Below are 16,773 nucleotides of genomic sequence, written 5' to 3' on the forward strand. Positions count from 1 at the left end.
TCTTTTATCTTTTTGTTTTCACAGCACCGTCAACCTCACCGCAGAGGGAGCGGGCACAGTTCCCGTTACCATGGCTGCTTACCGGGATCCGGATTACAGCTTGCCAGTACTGTATGGTCAAACTGTGCCCATGGGATCAGATCTCTACCTGGGCTTGTTTACTACATTTGTGGACAGAGACACATTTACTCTGCGGGTGGAGAAATGCTTTGTCGGTCCCAGCGACGACCCCAACGATGTCAACAAAGTGCCGCTAGTTACCGGAGGGTAAGTCTGATCTGTCTTTAGGATGATTGGATCGCTGCTGTGATCTTGTTACACCAAATATTCTGTAACCAGAGACCTGTGTCCCATGTTAATAACATGTTAATGATACATTGAGGTAAAACTCTATACTGCCGTCTGCTGCGATCAGTTCACCCGGGACACGTTCTGTGAGATAAGGGATCATGCGCCAATCTCTGGAAAGGCTCAGTGTGTTACACACATTACACACTCAGGGAAAGGTCCCTCTGGGTTTGGTGCTTACAGGTTATCTCAGTGTTCATGTAATAGATGTAACCTCCATAACGTGCAGGCAGCTGACACACATACACTGCCTCATGGCTGCAATAGGAAACTATAACTCCCAGCTGGCTTTGCTGCATGAGGGAGCCACTTCCAGGACAGGAGGAAGTGACTTGGGATAGGCACGGCCTCAGCCAATGAGACTGGACTCTGGGGAAGCGGGACTAAGAGAGGAAATCCCTAGAAGGCTCTGGCAAAGCATGCAGGGGTAAAGCTGCAGCACACTGAGAGATCTTAGGATCAACCAGGAGCCCAGCCAGTGATCCGCCTGAGTTAGTGGACGCTGGCTAAAGGGAGTAGGGTCCAGCGGAGCATCCATCTGATAGCAGCAGGAAGCACATGTAGCGAAAAAGGGGATCCTCATTGCAAGCCAAGTAAAAGGGAAGTATACTGAAGTACAGGCCTGCTACGTTCACACACAATTAAAAAGCTCCAATGGTGTGCCGGCACCTTTACACAGGTCCCACCACGCAGGGTCGGGTGATCATGGGGAGAGATAGGGGTACGCATTACTCAGCGTCTTGTGTGTAGTGTTTTTATCTAATTGTGTATGCACTGAATGAGCCTCACGTTTGAAGATCGTATTGTTATATTTCTGCCTATCGATAATTACATTATAAATGCCTTTATTTTGTATGTATGTCTTTATTTATATAGCACCCATAAAATACATAGCGCTTCACAGCAGTAATATACGTGACATAATCATATAAATAACAAATAATAGAAATAACACATCATGGAAATAAGCGCTTCAGACATAAAAGTAACATTTAGGAAAAGGTGTCCCTGCTCTGAAGATCTTATAATCTAATTGGTAGGTAGGACGTATAGAGACAGTAGGAAGATGTTCTGGTAAGTGCGCCTGCAGGGGGCCAAGCTTTATGTATGAGGTGTAAATTATAAGCCATGGAGCTGCTCATATGCTTCTTTAAGCAGGTGTGTTTGAGGTGGGTCTTAAAGGTGGATAGAGAGGGTGCTAGTCGGGTATTGAGGGGAAGGGCATTCCAGAGGTGTGGGGCAGTCAGTGAGAAAGGTTTAAGGCGGGAGAGGGCTTTAGATACAGAAGAGGTAGAGAGAAGACATCCTTGAGCAGAACGCAAGAGTCGGGATGGTGCATAGCGAGAAATTAGGGCTGAGACGTAAGGAGGGGCAAGAAGAGTGTAAAGCTTTAAAAGTGAGGAGGAGAATTGAGTGTGAGATTGTAACGCTTGCGCTCACTACAAACAAGGTGGGACACCGGTACTGAGGTGGGAGAGCATAGACCACGCCACCCACAGCAGCAGTGGCACGTCTGGAGAGTGGATAGTCAAGGTTGCCGGGTCGGGATTGGAGAATATAGAATAGTCTTGATACTTGCCAGGGTCGGAGGTCCGAGCCAGGAGAGTAGTCGGTATCCGGGGTGCCGTGGTCAGGGATGGAGAGATGTGGAAGGTCAGAGGCAAGCCGGGGTCGGTAATCCAGAGAGGGGTCCAAAGTCAAGCCGGGTGGGTACACAGGAGGTCAGAGCAAAAGAAGGTTAGAAAGGCAAAAGGAACAGGGACGTGGGAACAGCAAGGCTGCAATGAACTATGCTCTGCCAAAGAAAGAATGTGATAGCTGAGCATATATGGAGGGATGAGACCAATGAGACAGGAGATGGAGCGGTCTCTGCAGAGACAGGGATAGCCTGTGAGGTGCAGGAGACAGGTGGGAGTGATAACGAACATTGACACGCAGCTGGGGAGCGCTGCACGCGCGTCACATGTGCGCGTCACAAGCGGGGGGTGGAGCCAAGCTCTGTGGAGTTATTGAAAACCCTCCATGGGCGCGTGCGCTCTGTAAGCGGTGCAGGAGTGTGTGAAGCGGCTCGGCGTGCGCTGTGCTATCAAGCCCCCCCCCCCCCCCAGTCCGGCCGGTCCCAGTCCCTACCTTGTCGCGCACCTTTCCCCAGCGGTGCGCGACAGGTTTTCAGGGAGGCAGGGGAATTTGAAATTAGCACCCGCGACGGAGGCGTGGCCACGCCCCCGCCGGCGGTTCAGCCAAAAAGGGCGAACCAGCCACGGGACGTCATGGCCACGTCCCCGCAAACCCACAGCCACGCCTCCTCCCGTCACAAACCTTCCCTCTCCCCTCAGACCGCCTATCGCGGTGCAGCGCTGTGCACGCGCTGCCCCCCCCCCCCGCCGGGCGCGCGTGCCACAGTGAAGACTGGGGACTCAGCCTAAGGAGGAAACACGCCGCAGGGGACGTGCTCCCCAATTACTTACCGAGATGCGGGATTTGATAAGAAGCCAGGAGAGGGATTTCAGGAGGGGAGACGCTGAGACAGATTTAGGAAATAGTTGAGTGATTCTGGCAGCAGCGTTTAGGATAGATTGTAGGGGAGACAAGTGAGAGGCAGGAAGGCCGGACAGCAGGAGGTTACAGTAATCGAGACGGGAGAGAGTGAGGGCCTGAGTCAGAGGTTTAGCATTAGAGCAACAGAAGAAAGGACGTATCTTGGTAATATTGCGGAGGAAAAAGTGCCAGGTTTTAGTTACTGTCACAGGAGACAAGGACTTTTTACAAATTTATACCTGGATCGTTCACTAGGCAAAACAAGGTAGTGAAATTAAATGTAGTTTATTCGGGTAAACCCACGTACACATAAGGAATATACAAAATACAAACTAAATATACACTTTCTGGGGGTCAAATCGAACCTTTCCTAGGTGCAGTGCGCCTGCTTTGGAAGGCTTACCCTGACCAGGATATCCACCTGGGCTCCCTGGTCCTCTTTTCAGTGAGAAGCTCTAACCGCGACTGCTTCATTCTAAAATGAGAACTTGATATAGACAAGGGAATGAACCCAAAAGCTGATGCTACCAGAGTCAAGTATATAAGGGGTTAATGGGAATAATCCATAGTCCGCTGTACCGAAGATGGCTCCTCACCATTGACATAAATGATAAGTCATATAAGAATAATATGAGGATAATGTAACTCACCCGTGGCGGGGGGCCCGTTTTGCAGTGTGGGGCTGGGTCCAGGAATGTGAAGTATCCAGAAACACCGCACTCCTGTGTCCCTTGTGCCGTTAGCTGCTGCCCTTGCCCGCCCGGTGTTTGTTGTATCCTCGGGAAGTTGCTGAGTACGTTGAGCTGTGTATCCCGCTGAAACGTCTCTCCTGGCGTCTTTCCTATGACGAGGGAGCTTGCGGTGGCGTCCTAGGTGTTTTTCCGCGCCAACCCAGCTTCCCTGTGGATACCAGCTGATTCCAAATCAGCGCACGCTGTTTCCCTCAGAGAGGAGGAGCCGCTGGTGCGTCTTTGCAATCACTGTGCTCCGGCGTGCCGATGGTTGGGGGGTTTGACGTCAGCGCTGTCGGGATGTATCGTGGTGAGGAGTCTGCGTGCACCAGCCGATTAAAATGTAGATAAATAGTAGGGTGGAGGCGGTCACAGCACTTGGAGTCCAGTCAAAGGATGAAGATAAAATCAGCTTTATTAGAACATGCTGTACATCGCAGATAACATACTCTGACGCGTTTCGTCTCTGTCCGAGACTTTTTCAAAGAGTAATTTGCCGTTATCACACAGGTTCCCTAAATAGGTCCCAAACAAATGTGATTGGATGTTCTAAATGTGAATATATGGAACCCAATCAGCCTGATGGGCTGATGACCTTTGATGGGACCCATGCAAGGAATCTGTGCGAGAAAATACAATACATGCAGATAAAATATATATATAATAAAGGAAAGAATCATATATATTTTTAAACACATAACATACATTTTAAAAGAAAAAGAAAAAGGCGATCACTGCGATTTAAAGCATGATATAATGAAATAATTGAATGTTACAAATATGGAGTTTAGGATGTGAAGGGATGTGAATTCTTTAAATAAAAATATATATATATAAAGGAATTGTATAAATTGATATATATTTCTTCAAAAAAAAATAATAATAAATAAAGTCATAGTGATGCTGATAATAATCATCATATAAATCTATAATTATAAGTACAATAATAGACAATACTCAATTGTGCAACAATGTTGATATTAAGTAGTTATATAATATTTGTTGTTGATGACTATACAATTAATTAAACAAATGGAACAATAAAACGTATGGAGTCAAAAAGTTATAAATATAGAGAAGGGTTGATGCACTGGAATACACCCTCCCTACCTCCACACACATGGGTATCACAGGAAGTGTTTAAGCTCCCAATCCGTGTTGATCCCATGTGGGTGGAGAGTACCGAGGGTGTATATCCAATACATCTCCTGTTTGTTTAATGTGTTCTCTCTATTACCCCCCCTGGGGTGAGAATGAACATGCTCAATGGCTGCAAAAGAAAAATTAGCGATGCCTCCTTTGAGGCATCTCGTAAAGTGTCTTGATACCGGATGAAGTAAGTCGCCTTTTCTGATTAGGCGTACATGTTCCGCTATCCTTGTCTTGAGGGGCCTGATGGTACGACCTACATATCTTGATCCGCATTTGCAAAATAGAATATATATGACATAACTAATGTTGCAATTTAAAAACATCTTAATATTATATTTCTTGAGATTATCTTTAGACATAATAAATGTAGTTGGAGATGCATACTGACACATTGTGCAACTGCCACATTTAAAGAATCCTTTCGGAATACCTCTAATGTTGGGGAGACTTGATCTGCTGTCGTACATACTTGGTGACAGATGAAAGGCTAATGTCTTGGCCTTGCGGTAGGTGAATCTCGGTCCATCTTTAACAATTGGGTGGATATCACTATCCAGCAGGAGGGTGTGCCAATGCTTGTGAATAATATTACGGATCTGTTGGGATTGTTTGTTGTATGTTGTAATGAAATAAGGGCTTTTTCCATCAGATTTCCAAGCATTGGTTCTCCTCCTGCTGCGTAGTGATCCTCTCCGTTTACAAATAAGGGATTTTCTATCCGTGGCCATGGCTTTCTCAATGGCTGCTGAAATAACTTTGGCTGAATATCCCCTTGCCAGGAATCTTTCTGACATCTCACCTGCACGGGACAAGAAGACCTCACTATCAGAGCACAATCTTTTTAATCGCATAAATTGCGCTCCAGGGATGTTTCTGATTAATGATTGAGGGTGGCAGCTTTGAGCGCTGAGGAGTGTATTCCTCGAGTTCTCCTTACGAAAAATATCAGTTTGTATTTGCATATTGTTGTCAATGTACAGGACTAAATCCAAGTAGTGGATATGATTAAGATTGTGTTCAAAAGTGAGTTTTATATTAACATCGTTGGTGTTTAAATAATCAATAAAAGAAAAAAGTGTGTCCTCGTCTCCCTTCCAAATTAATATTAGATCGTCAATATATCTCTTATAGAAGATGATATTTTGACGAAATGAATTATCACTGTGAAAAATAAACCGTGATTCCCAAAAACCCATAAATAAATTAGCATATGACGGTGCAAAACTCGTGCCCATTGCAGTGCCTAATAATTGTAGATAAAAACATGAATCAAACATAAAATAATTGTGGGTGAGTAGAAATGAAATAGATTCAAGTAGAAAAGTGCAATGTGAAATAGATAGTGTAGAAAGATCTAAATAATGTTGAATTGCTGTGAGTCCATGCTCGTGTTTGATAATAGAATACAGGGAGGCCACATCAAGTGTGACCCACCTGTAGTCTTTGTGCCATGTGTGGTCCTGTAGATTGACAATCAAATCCGCTGTGTCTCTGACAAATGAGGGCAACTGTACAACCAGGGGTTGTAGAAACCTGTCCACATATCGCGATAATCCATCTCCCAAAGATCCAATACTCGCCACAATTGGGCGACCCGGGGGGTCTACCAGCGACTTATGGATCTTTGGGAGATGGTGGAATATAGGGGTCACTGGATGTGGACAGGTAAGGAATTCAAATTCCTTATTACTAATAGCATTAAGAATCTTGCCAAATTCTAACAGTTCTAACAATTCACGACTATATTTGGATACGGGATTCCCTACAAGACGCTGATAGGAGTCCGCATCTTGTAACTGTCTTAATGCTTCTTTCTTATATTGTTGAGAAGACATAATCACAAGTGCGCCCCCCTTGTCAGCATTCTTAAGTACAATATCATAATTCTTTTTGATACAATCAATCTGTCTAATCTCCGTGTGAGTCAAATTACCAGAATTTACACTTGAGCAGGAAAAACCTTGAGCTAATAAACGTAAGTCCCGTTCTACTAGATTTTCAAACACAGTAATTGAGGGCCCTCTGTTGTAAGTAGGGCAAAACAATGATGTCTTGCGATAGCCTGAATCTTCATGTCCAAAGAATGGTTGGATATATGTAGATAGATGTTCGCCCTGTGTATCAAGCAGTGTGTCCAAATCGGAAAGGGCGCAACATTCCTTGAAAGTCAATGACTCAGGCTCGTTGTCCAATGGTGATTTTTCTAACGTGTCTCCACTGGTCTCTAGTGTGTCAGAATCATTTTTTGAACTAAGCATTTTCTTTAGGGACAGCTTTCTGGTAAATTTCTGTAAGTCGATCACAGTTTGAAAGAGTTGAAAATTTTGTGAGGGTGCAAAACCAAGTCCCTTATTGAGAAGTGTCAATTGATCAAATGTGAGGTGTATACCAGACAGATTAATTACATTACCAGGATCCATCACTCGTATTTCTTCCGCTTGGCTTTGCCTCGTGCCTCGTTTCCTTTTGGATCTCCTTGTTCTCCTCGCCCTTTCGGGCCTGCCGGTAAAAAAGCTGAGGATGGTTGACCTGAGGATTTAACCATTTTAGTTTGAAAGGATGAGGTTGAGGCTTTATTGTCAAACTTGGAAGTTCCCCGGTTGTCCCTAGAGTAATCTACAGATCTATCGAATGAAACTATTTGTGATCTGTATTCTTGGTCCGAAGCTTCGGATTCAAAACTAGAGGTCTCTACTCTGGGATTTTTTTAAATCGATTTATTCGGGGGATTATTTGTCCATCTTTTTTGATGACGTTGTGTGTTCTTGGGTGTACTGGAGCTGGTAAACTCTTTAATAACTATAGGCTTTTGCCAACAATATACTTGGCCTTTGCTGTAGTCAATGCGATCTCTTTCAAATTTCAGGTGTTTTTTATCGCTAATGGTATCTTCTATTATTTCAATATTAGACAATAGTGTCTTATCATTTTTGACAAATTGATCCACTTTTGAAAATGGTTGCAACTTAGTCTGAAGTGTGGTAATTTCTGACATAAGAAGCGATTTTTCTGCTGTCTTCTGTTGAATGATAAGTTCCATCAATTGCAATGAGCAGGTGTCTAAAGCCTTAACCCAATCCTGTTCAAATTGTTTGTTCAGAAATCCAAAAGATGGAACTTTCTTAATGCGTAGTCCCCTAGGGATTCTATTGCATCTGATGTAATTCTCTAGTGAGGTAATATCCCACCAGAGTCTTAGATTCTGAACTAACAATCTTTCCATTTTAACAAAATGATGGGTTAGGTCTGATGGTTCATCGCATACTATGTCAGAGATACCATCAAAAAGATGAGCGGCCTTTCTTGTTCTTCTAGTATTGTCACCACATGTAAGTATATATGTGCTACTCTCAGCATCTGATATGGCATTTTCCTCTCCACTGGATTCCTCCATAATGTGAAGGAAATTTGGTGTAAAGATTCCTTGAAAAACTTTTGTGTACTATCTTTATGTACTTTTTATTAAAACAAGATAAATAGTTCCTAGACTGTATATTCTTGTAGAGCGGACTGGATGTGTATATAGAAATAAAGGTATATTTTTCAAATCAGAAAAAAGAACAAAATCCCAATGTAATAGATTGCATACTATAAATCTCTCAGTATAATAAATAAACTTGGTTAGAAAAAATGTGTGTGTACTTGACGAGCAACCAGCTGACCACAATAGCTTGATATAGACAAGGGAATGAACCCAAAAGCTGATGCTACCAGAGTCAAGTATATAAGGGGTTAATGGGAATAATCCATAGTCCGCTGTACCGAAGATGGCTCCTCACCATTGACATAAATGATAAGTCATATAAGAATAATATGAGGATAATGTAACTCACCCGTGGCGGGGGGCCCGTTTTGCAGTGTGGGGCTGGGTCCAGGAATGTGAAGTATCCAGAAACACCGCACTCCTGTGTCCCTTGTGCCGTTAGCTGCTGCCCTTGCCCGCCCGGTGTTTGTTGTATCCTCGGGAAGTTGCTGAGTACGTTGAGCTGTGTATCCCGCTGAAACGTCTCTCCTGGCGTCTTTCCTATGACGAGGGAGCTTGCGGTGGCGTCCTAGGTGTTTTTCCGCGCCAACCCAGCTTCCCTGTGGATACCAGCTGATTCCAAATCAGCGCACGCTGTTTCCCTCAGAGAGGAGGAGCCGCTGGTGCGTCTTTGCAATCACTGTGCTCCGGCGTGCCGATGGTTGGGGGGTTTGACGTCAGCGCTGTCGGGATGTATCGTGGTGAGGAGTCTGCGTGCACCAGCCGATTAAAATGTAGATAAATAGTAGGGTGGAGGCGGTCACAGCACTTGGAGTCCAGTCAAAGGATGAAGATAAAATCAGCTTTATTAGAACATGCTGTACATCGCAGATAACATACTCTGACGCGTTTCGTCTCTGTCCGAGACTTTTTCAAAGAGTAATTTGCCGTTATCACACAGGTTCCCTAAATAGGTCCCAAACAAATGTGATTGGATGTTCTAAATGTGAATATATGGAACCCAATCAGCCTGATGGGCTGATGACCTTTGATGGGACCCATGCAAGGAATCTGTGCGAGAAAATACAATACATGCAGATAAAATATATATATAATAAAGGAAAGAATCATATATATTTTTAAACACATAACATACATTTTAAAAGAAAAAGAAAAAGGCGATCACTGCGATTTAAAGCATGATATAATGAAATAATTGAATGTTACAAATATGGAGTTTAGGATGTGAAGGGATGTGAATTCTTTAAATAAAAATATATATATATAAAGGAATTGTATAAATTGATATATATTTCTTCAAAAAAAAATAATAATAAATAAAGTCATAGTGATGCTGATAATAATCATCATATAAATCTATAATTATAAGTACAATAATAGACAATACTCAATTGTGCAACAATGTTGATATTAAGTAGTTATATAATATTTGTTGTTGATGACTATACAATTAATTAAACAAATGGAACAATAAAACGTATGGAGTCAAAAAGTTATAAATATAGAGAAGGGTTGATGCACTGGAATACACCCTCCCTACCTCCACACACATGGGTATCACAGGAAGTGTTTAAGCTCCCAATCCGTGTTGATCCCATGTGGGTGGAGAGTACCGAGGGTGTATATCCAATACATCTCCTGTTTGTTTAATGTGTTCTCTCTATTACCCCCCCTGGGGTGAGAATGAACATGCTCAATGGCTGCAAAAGAAAAATTAGCGATGCCTCCTTTGAGGCATCTCGTAAAGTGTCTTGATACCGGATGAAGTAAGTCGCCTTTTCTGATTAGGCGTACATGTTCCGCTATCCTTGTCTTGAGGGGCCTGATGGTACGACCTACATATCTTGATCCGCATTTGCAAAATAGAATATATATGACATAACTAATGTTGCAATTTAAAAACATCTTAATATTATATTTCTTGAGATTATCTTTAGACATAATAAATGTAGTTGGAGATGCATACTGACACATTGTGCAACTGCCACATTTAAAGAATCCTTTCGGAATACCTCTAATGTTGGGGAGACTTGATCTGCTGTCGTACATACTTGGTGACAGATGAAAGGCTAATGTCTTGGCCTTGCGGTAGGTGAATCTCGGTCCATCTTTAACAATTGGGTGGATATCACTATCCAGCAGGAGGGTGTGCCAATGCTTGTGAATAATATTACGGATCTGTTGGGATTGTTTGTTGTATGTTGTAATGAAATAAGGGCTTTTTCCATCAGATTTCCAAGCATTGGTTCTCCTCCTGCTGCGTAGTGATCCTCTCCGTTTACAAATAAGGGATTTTCTATCCGTGGCCATGGCTTTCTCAATGGCTGCTGAAATAACTTTGGCTGAATATCCCCTTGCCAGGAATCTTTCTGACATCTCACCTGCACGGGACAAGAAGACCTCACTATCAGAGCACAATCTTTTTAATCGCATAAATTGCGCTCCAGGGATGTTTCTGATTAATGATTGAGGGTGGCAGCTTTGAGCGCTGAGGAGTGTATTCCTGGAGTTCTCCTTACGAAAAATATCAGTTTGTATTTGCATATTGTTGTCAATGTACAGGACTAAATCCAAGTAGTGGATATGATTAAGATTGTGTTCAAAAGTGAGTTTTATATTAACATCGTTGGTGTTTAAATAATCAATAAAAGAAAAAAGTGTGTCCTCGTCTCCCTTCCAAATTAATATTAGATCGTCAATATATCTCTTATAGAAGATGATATTTTGACGAAATGAATTATCACTGTGAAAAATAAACCGTGATTCCCAAAAACCCATAAATAAATTAGCATATGACGGTGCAAAACTCGTGCCCATTGCAGTGCCTAATAATTGTAGATAAAAACATGAATCAAACATAAAATAATTGTGGGTGAGTAGAAATGAAATAGATTCAAGTAGAAAAGTGCAATGTGAAATAGATAGTGTAGAAAGATCTAAATAATGTTGAATTGCTGTGAGTCCATGCTCGTGTTTGATAATAGAATACAGGGAGGCCACATCAAGTGTGACCCACCTGTAGTCTTTGTGCCATGTGTGGTCCTGTAGATTGACAATCAAATCCGCTGTGTCTCTGACAAATGAGGGCAACTGTACAACCAGGGGTTGTAGAAACCTGTCCACATATCGCGATAATCCATCTCCCAAAGATCCAATACTCGCCACAATTGGGCGACCCGGGGGGTCTACCAGCGACTTATGGATCTTTGGGAGATGGTGGAATATAGGGGTCACTGGATGTGGACAGGTAAGGAATTCAAATTCCTTATTACTAATAGCATTAAGAATCTTGCCAAATTCTAACAGTTCTAACAATTCACGACTATATTTGGATACGGGATTCCCTACAAGACGCTGATAGGAGTCCGCATCTTGTAACTGTCTTAATGCTTCTTTCTTATATTGTTGAGAAGACATAATCACAAGTGCGCCCCCCTTGTCAGCATTCTTAAGTACAATATCATAATTCTTTTTGATACAATCAATCTGTCTAATCTCCGTGTGAGTCAAATTACCAGAATTTACACTTGAGCAGGAAAAACCTTGAGCTAATAAACGTAAGTCCCGTTCTACTAGATTTTCAAACACAGTAATTGAGGGCCCTCTGTTGTAAGTAGGGCAAAACAATGATGTCTTGCGATAGCCTGAATCTTCATGTCCAAAGAATGGTTGGATATATGTAGATAGATGTTCGCCCTGTGTATCAAGCAGTGTGTCCAAATCGGAAAGGGCGCAACATTCCTTGAAAGTCAATGACTCAGGCTCGTTGTCCAATGGTGATTTTTCTAACGTGTCTCCACTGGTCTCTAGTGTGTCAGAATCATTTTTTGAACTAAGCATTTTCTTTAGGGACAGCTTTCTGGTAAATTTCTGTAAGTCGATCACAGTTTGAAAGAGTTGAAAATTTTGTGAGGGTGCAAAACCAAGTCCCTTATTGAGAAGTGTCAATTGATCAAATGTGAGGTGTATACCAGACAGATTAATTACATTACCAGGATCCATCACTCGTATTTCTTCCGCTTGGCTTTGCCTCGTGCCTCGTTTCCTTTTGGATCTCCTTGTTCTCCTCGCCCTTTCGGGCCTGCCGGTAAAAAAGCTGAGGATGGTTGACCTGAGGATTTAACCATTTTAGTTTGAAAGGATGAGGTTGAGGCTTTATTGTCAAACTTGGAAGTTCCCCGGTTGTCCCTAGAGTAATCTACAGATCTATCGAATGAAACTATTTGTGATCTGTATTCTTGGTCCGAAGCTTCGGATTCAAAACTAGAGGTCTCTACTCTGGGATTTTTTTAAATCGATTTATTCGGGGGATTATTTGTCCATCTTTTTTGATGACGTTGTGTGTTCTTGGGTGTACTGGAGCTGGTAAACTCTTTAATAACTATAGGCTTTTGCCAACAATATACTTGGCCTTTGCTGTAGTCAATGCGATCTCTTTCAAATTTCAGGTGTTTTTTATCGCTAATGGTATCTTCTATTATTTCAATATTAGACAATAGTGTCTTATCATTTTTGACAAATTGATCCACTTTTGAAAATGGTTGCAACTTAGTCTGAAGTGTGGTAATTTCTGACATAAGAAGCGATTTTTCTGCTGTCTTCTGTTGAATGATAAGTTCCATCAATTGCAATGAGCAGGTGTCTAAAGCCTTAACCCAATCCTGTTCAAATTGTTTGTTCAGAAATCCAAAAGATGGAACTTTCTTAATGCGTAGTCCCCTAGGGATTCTATTGCATCTGATGTAATTCTCTAGTGAGGTAATATCCCACCAGAGTCTTAGATTCTGAACTAACAATCTTTCCATTTTAACAAAATGATGGGTTAGGTCTGATGGTTCATCGCATACTATGTCAGAGATACCATCAAAAAGATGAGCGGCCTTTCTTGTTCTTCTAGTATTGTCACCACATGTAAGTATATATGTGCTACTCTCAGCATCTGATATGGCATTTTCCTCTCCACTGGATTCCTCCATAATGTGAAGGAAATTTGGTGTAAAGATTCCTTGAAAAACTTTTGTGTACTATCTTTATGTACTTTTTATTAAAACAAGATAAATAGTTCCTAGACTGTATATTCTTGTAGAGCGGACTGGATGTGTATATAGAAATAAAGGTATATTTTTCAAATCAGAAAAAAGAACAAAATCCCAATGTAATAGATTGCATACTATAAATCTCTCAGTATAATAAATAAACTTGGTTAGAAAAAATGTGTGTGTACTTGACGAGCAACCAGCTGACCACAATAGCTTGATATAGACAAGGGAATGAACCCAAAAGCTGATGCTACCAGAGTCAAGTATATAAGGGGTTAATGGGAATAATCCATAGTCCGCTGTACCGAAGATGGCTCCTCACCATTGACATAAATGATAAGTCATATAAGAATAATATGAGGATAATGTAACTCACCCGTGGCGGGGGGCCCGTTTTGCAGTGTGGGGCTGGGTCCAGGAATGTGAAGTATCCAGAAACACCGCACTCCTGTGTCCCTTGTGCCGTTAGCTGCTGCCCTTGCCTGCCCGGTGTTTGTTGTATCCTCGGGAAGTTGCTGAGTACGTTGAGCTGTGTATCCCGCTGAAACGTCTCTCCTGGCGTCTTTCCTATGACGAGGGAGCTTGCGGTGGCGTCCTAGGTGTTTTTCCGCGCCAACCCAGCTTCCCTGTGGATACCAGCTGATTCCAAATCAGCGCACGCTGTTTCCCTCAGAGAGGAGGAGCCGCTGGTGCGTCTTTGCAATCACTGTGCTCCGGCGTGCCGATGGTTGGGGGGTTTGACGTCAGCGCTGTCGGGATGTATCGTGGTGAGGAGTCTGCGTGCACCAGCCGATTAAAATGTAGATAAATAGTAGGGTGGAGGCGGTCACAGCACTTGGAGTCCAGTCAAAGGATGAAGATAAAATCAGCTTTATTAGAACATGCTGTACATCGCAGATAACATACTCTGACGCGTTTCGTCTCTGTCCGAGACTTTTTCAAAGAGTAATTTGCCGTTATCACACAGGTTCCCTAAATAGGTCCCAAACAAATGTGATTGGATGTTCTAAATGTGAATATATGGAACCCAATCAGCCTGATGGGCTGATGACCTTTGATGGGACCCATGCAAGGAATCTGTGCGAGAAAATACAATACATGCAGATAAAATATATATATAATAAAGGAAAGAATCATATATATTTTTAAACACATAACATACATTTTAAAAGAAAAAGAAAAAGGCGATCACTGCGATTTAAAGCATGATATAATGAAATAATTGAATGTTACAAATATGGAGTTTAGGATGTGAAGGGATGTGAATTCTTTAAATAAAAAAATATATATATAAAGGAATTGTATAAATTGATAGATATTTCTTCAAAAAAAAATAATAATAAATAAAGTCTTAGTGATGCTGATAATAATCATCATATAAATCTATAATTATAAGTACAATAATAGACAATACTCAATTGTGCAACAATGTTGATATTAAGTAGTTATATAATATTTGTTGTTGATGACTATACAATTAATTAAACAAATGGAACAATAAAACGTATGGAGTCAAAAAGTTATAAATATAGAGAAGGGTTGATGCACTGGAATACACCCTCCCTACCTCCACACACATGGGTATCACAGGAAGTGTTTAAGCTCCCAATCCGTGTTGATCCCATGTGGGTGGAGAGTACCGAGGGTGTATATCCAATACATCTCCTGTTTGTTTAATGTGTTCTCTCTATTACCCCCCCTGGGGTGAGAATGAACATGCTCAATGGCTGCAAAAGAAAAATTAGCGATGCCTCCTTTGAGGCATCTCGTAAAGTGTCTTGATACCGGATGAAGTAAGTCGCCTTTTCTGATTAGGCGTACATGTTCCGCTATCCTTGTCTTGAGGGGCCTGATGGTACGACCCACATATCTTGATCCGCATTTGCAAAATAGAATATATATGACACAACTAATGTTGCAATTTAAAAACATCTTAATATTATATTTCTTGAGATTATCTTTAGACATAATAAATGTAGTTGGAGATGCATACTGACACATTGTGCAACTGCCACATTTAAAGAATCCTTTCGGAATACCTCTAATGTTGGGGAGACTTGATCTGCTGTCGTACATACTTGGTGACAGATGAAAGGCTAATGTCTTGGCCTTGCGGTAGGTGAATCTCGGTCCATCTTTAACAATTGGGTGGATATCACTATCCAGCAGGAGGGTGTGCCAATGCTTGTGAATAATATTACGGATCTGTTGGGATTGTTTGTTGTATGTTGTAATGAAATAAGGGCTTTTTCCATCAGATTTCCAAGCATTGGTTCTCCTCCCGCTGCGTAGTGATCCTCTCCGTTTACAAATAAGGGATTTTCTATCCGTGGCCATGGCTTTCTCAATGGCTGCTGAAATAACTTTGGCTGAATATCCCCTTGCCAGGAATCTTTCTGACATCTCACCTGCACGGGACAAGAAGACCTCACTGTCAGAGCACAATCTTTTTAATCGCATAAATTGCGCTCCAGGGATGTTTCTGATTAATGATTGAGGGTGGCAGCTTTGAGCGCTGAGGAGTGTATTCCTGGAGTTCTCCTTACGAAAAATATCAGTTTGTATTTGCATATTGTTGTCAATGTACAGGACTAAATCCAAGTAGTGGATATGATTAAGATTGTGTTCAAAAGTGAGTTTTATATTAACATCGTTGGTGTTTAAATAATCAATAAAAGAAAAAAGTGTGTCCTCGTCTCCCTTCCAAATTAATATTAGATCGTCAATATATCTCTTATAGAAGATGATATTTTGACGAAATGAATTATCACTGTGAAAAATAAACCGTGATTCCCAAAAACCCATAAATAAATTAGCATATGACGGTGCAAAACTCGTGCCCATTGCAGTGCCTAATAATTGTAGATAAAAACATGAATCAAACATAAAATAATTGTGGGTGAGTAGAAATGAAATAGATTCAAGTAGAAAAGTGCAATGTGAAATAGATAGTGTAGAAAGATCTGAATAATGTTGAATTGCTGTGAGTCCATGCTCGTGTTTGATAATAGAATACAGGGAGGCCACATCAAGTGTGACCCACCTGTAGTCTTTGTGCCATGTGTGGTCCTGTAGATTGACAATCAAATCCGCTGTGTCTCTGACAAATGAGGGCAACTGTACAACTAGGGGTTGTAGAAACCTGTCCACATATCGCGATAATCCATCTCCCAAAGATCCAATACTCGCCACAATTGGGCGACCCGGGGGGTCTACCAGCGACTTATGGATCTTTGGGAGATGGTGGAATATAGGGGTCACTGGATGTGGACAGGTAAGGAATTCAAATTCCTTATTACTAATAGCATTAAGAATCTTGCCAAATTCTAACAGTTCTAACAATTCACGACTATATTTGGATACGGGATTCCCTACAAGACGCTGATAGGAGTCCGCATCTTGTAACTGTCTTAATGCTTCTTTCTTATATTGTTGAGAAGACATAATCACAAGTGCGCCCCCCTTGTCAGCATTCTTAAGT

General features: G+C 41.7%; 1 protein-coding gene across 1 annotated transcript in view; it reads left to right on the forward strand.

Moving 5' to 3' along the window:
- Positions 1-16,773, forward strand: part of LOC142498033 (uncharacterized) — a 448,291-nt gene that overhangs the window by 373,575 nt on the left and 57,943 nt on the right. Inside the window, exon 5 of the mRNA XM_075606542.1 lies at positions 25-267. Within this exon, the coding sequence (XP_075462657.1) occupies positions 25-267 (243 nt within the window). The remainder of the gene's footprint in view (positions 1-24; positions 268-16,773) is intronic.

The sequence above is a fragment of the Ascaphus truei genome, chromosome 6 (assembly GCF_040206685.1).
Source record: "Ascaphus truei isolate aAscTru1 chromosome 6, aAscTru1.hap1, whole genome shotgun sequence".
Taxonomy (NCBI): Eukaryota; Metazoa; Chordata; class Amphibia; order Anura; family Ascaphidae; genus Ascaphus; species Ascaphus truei.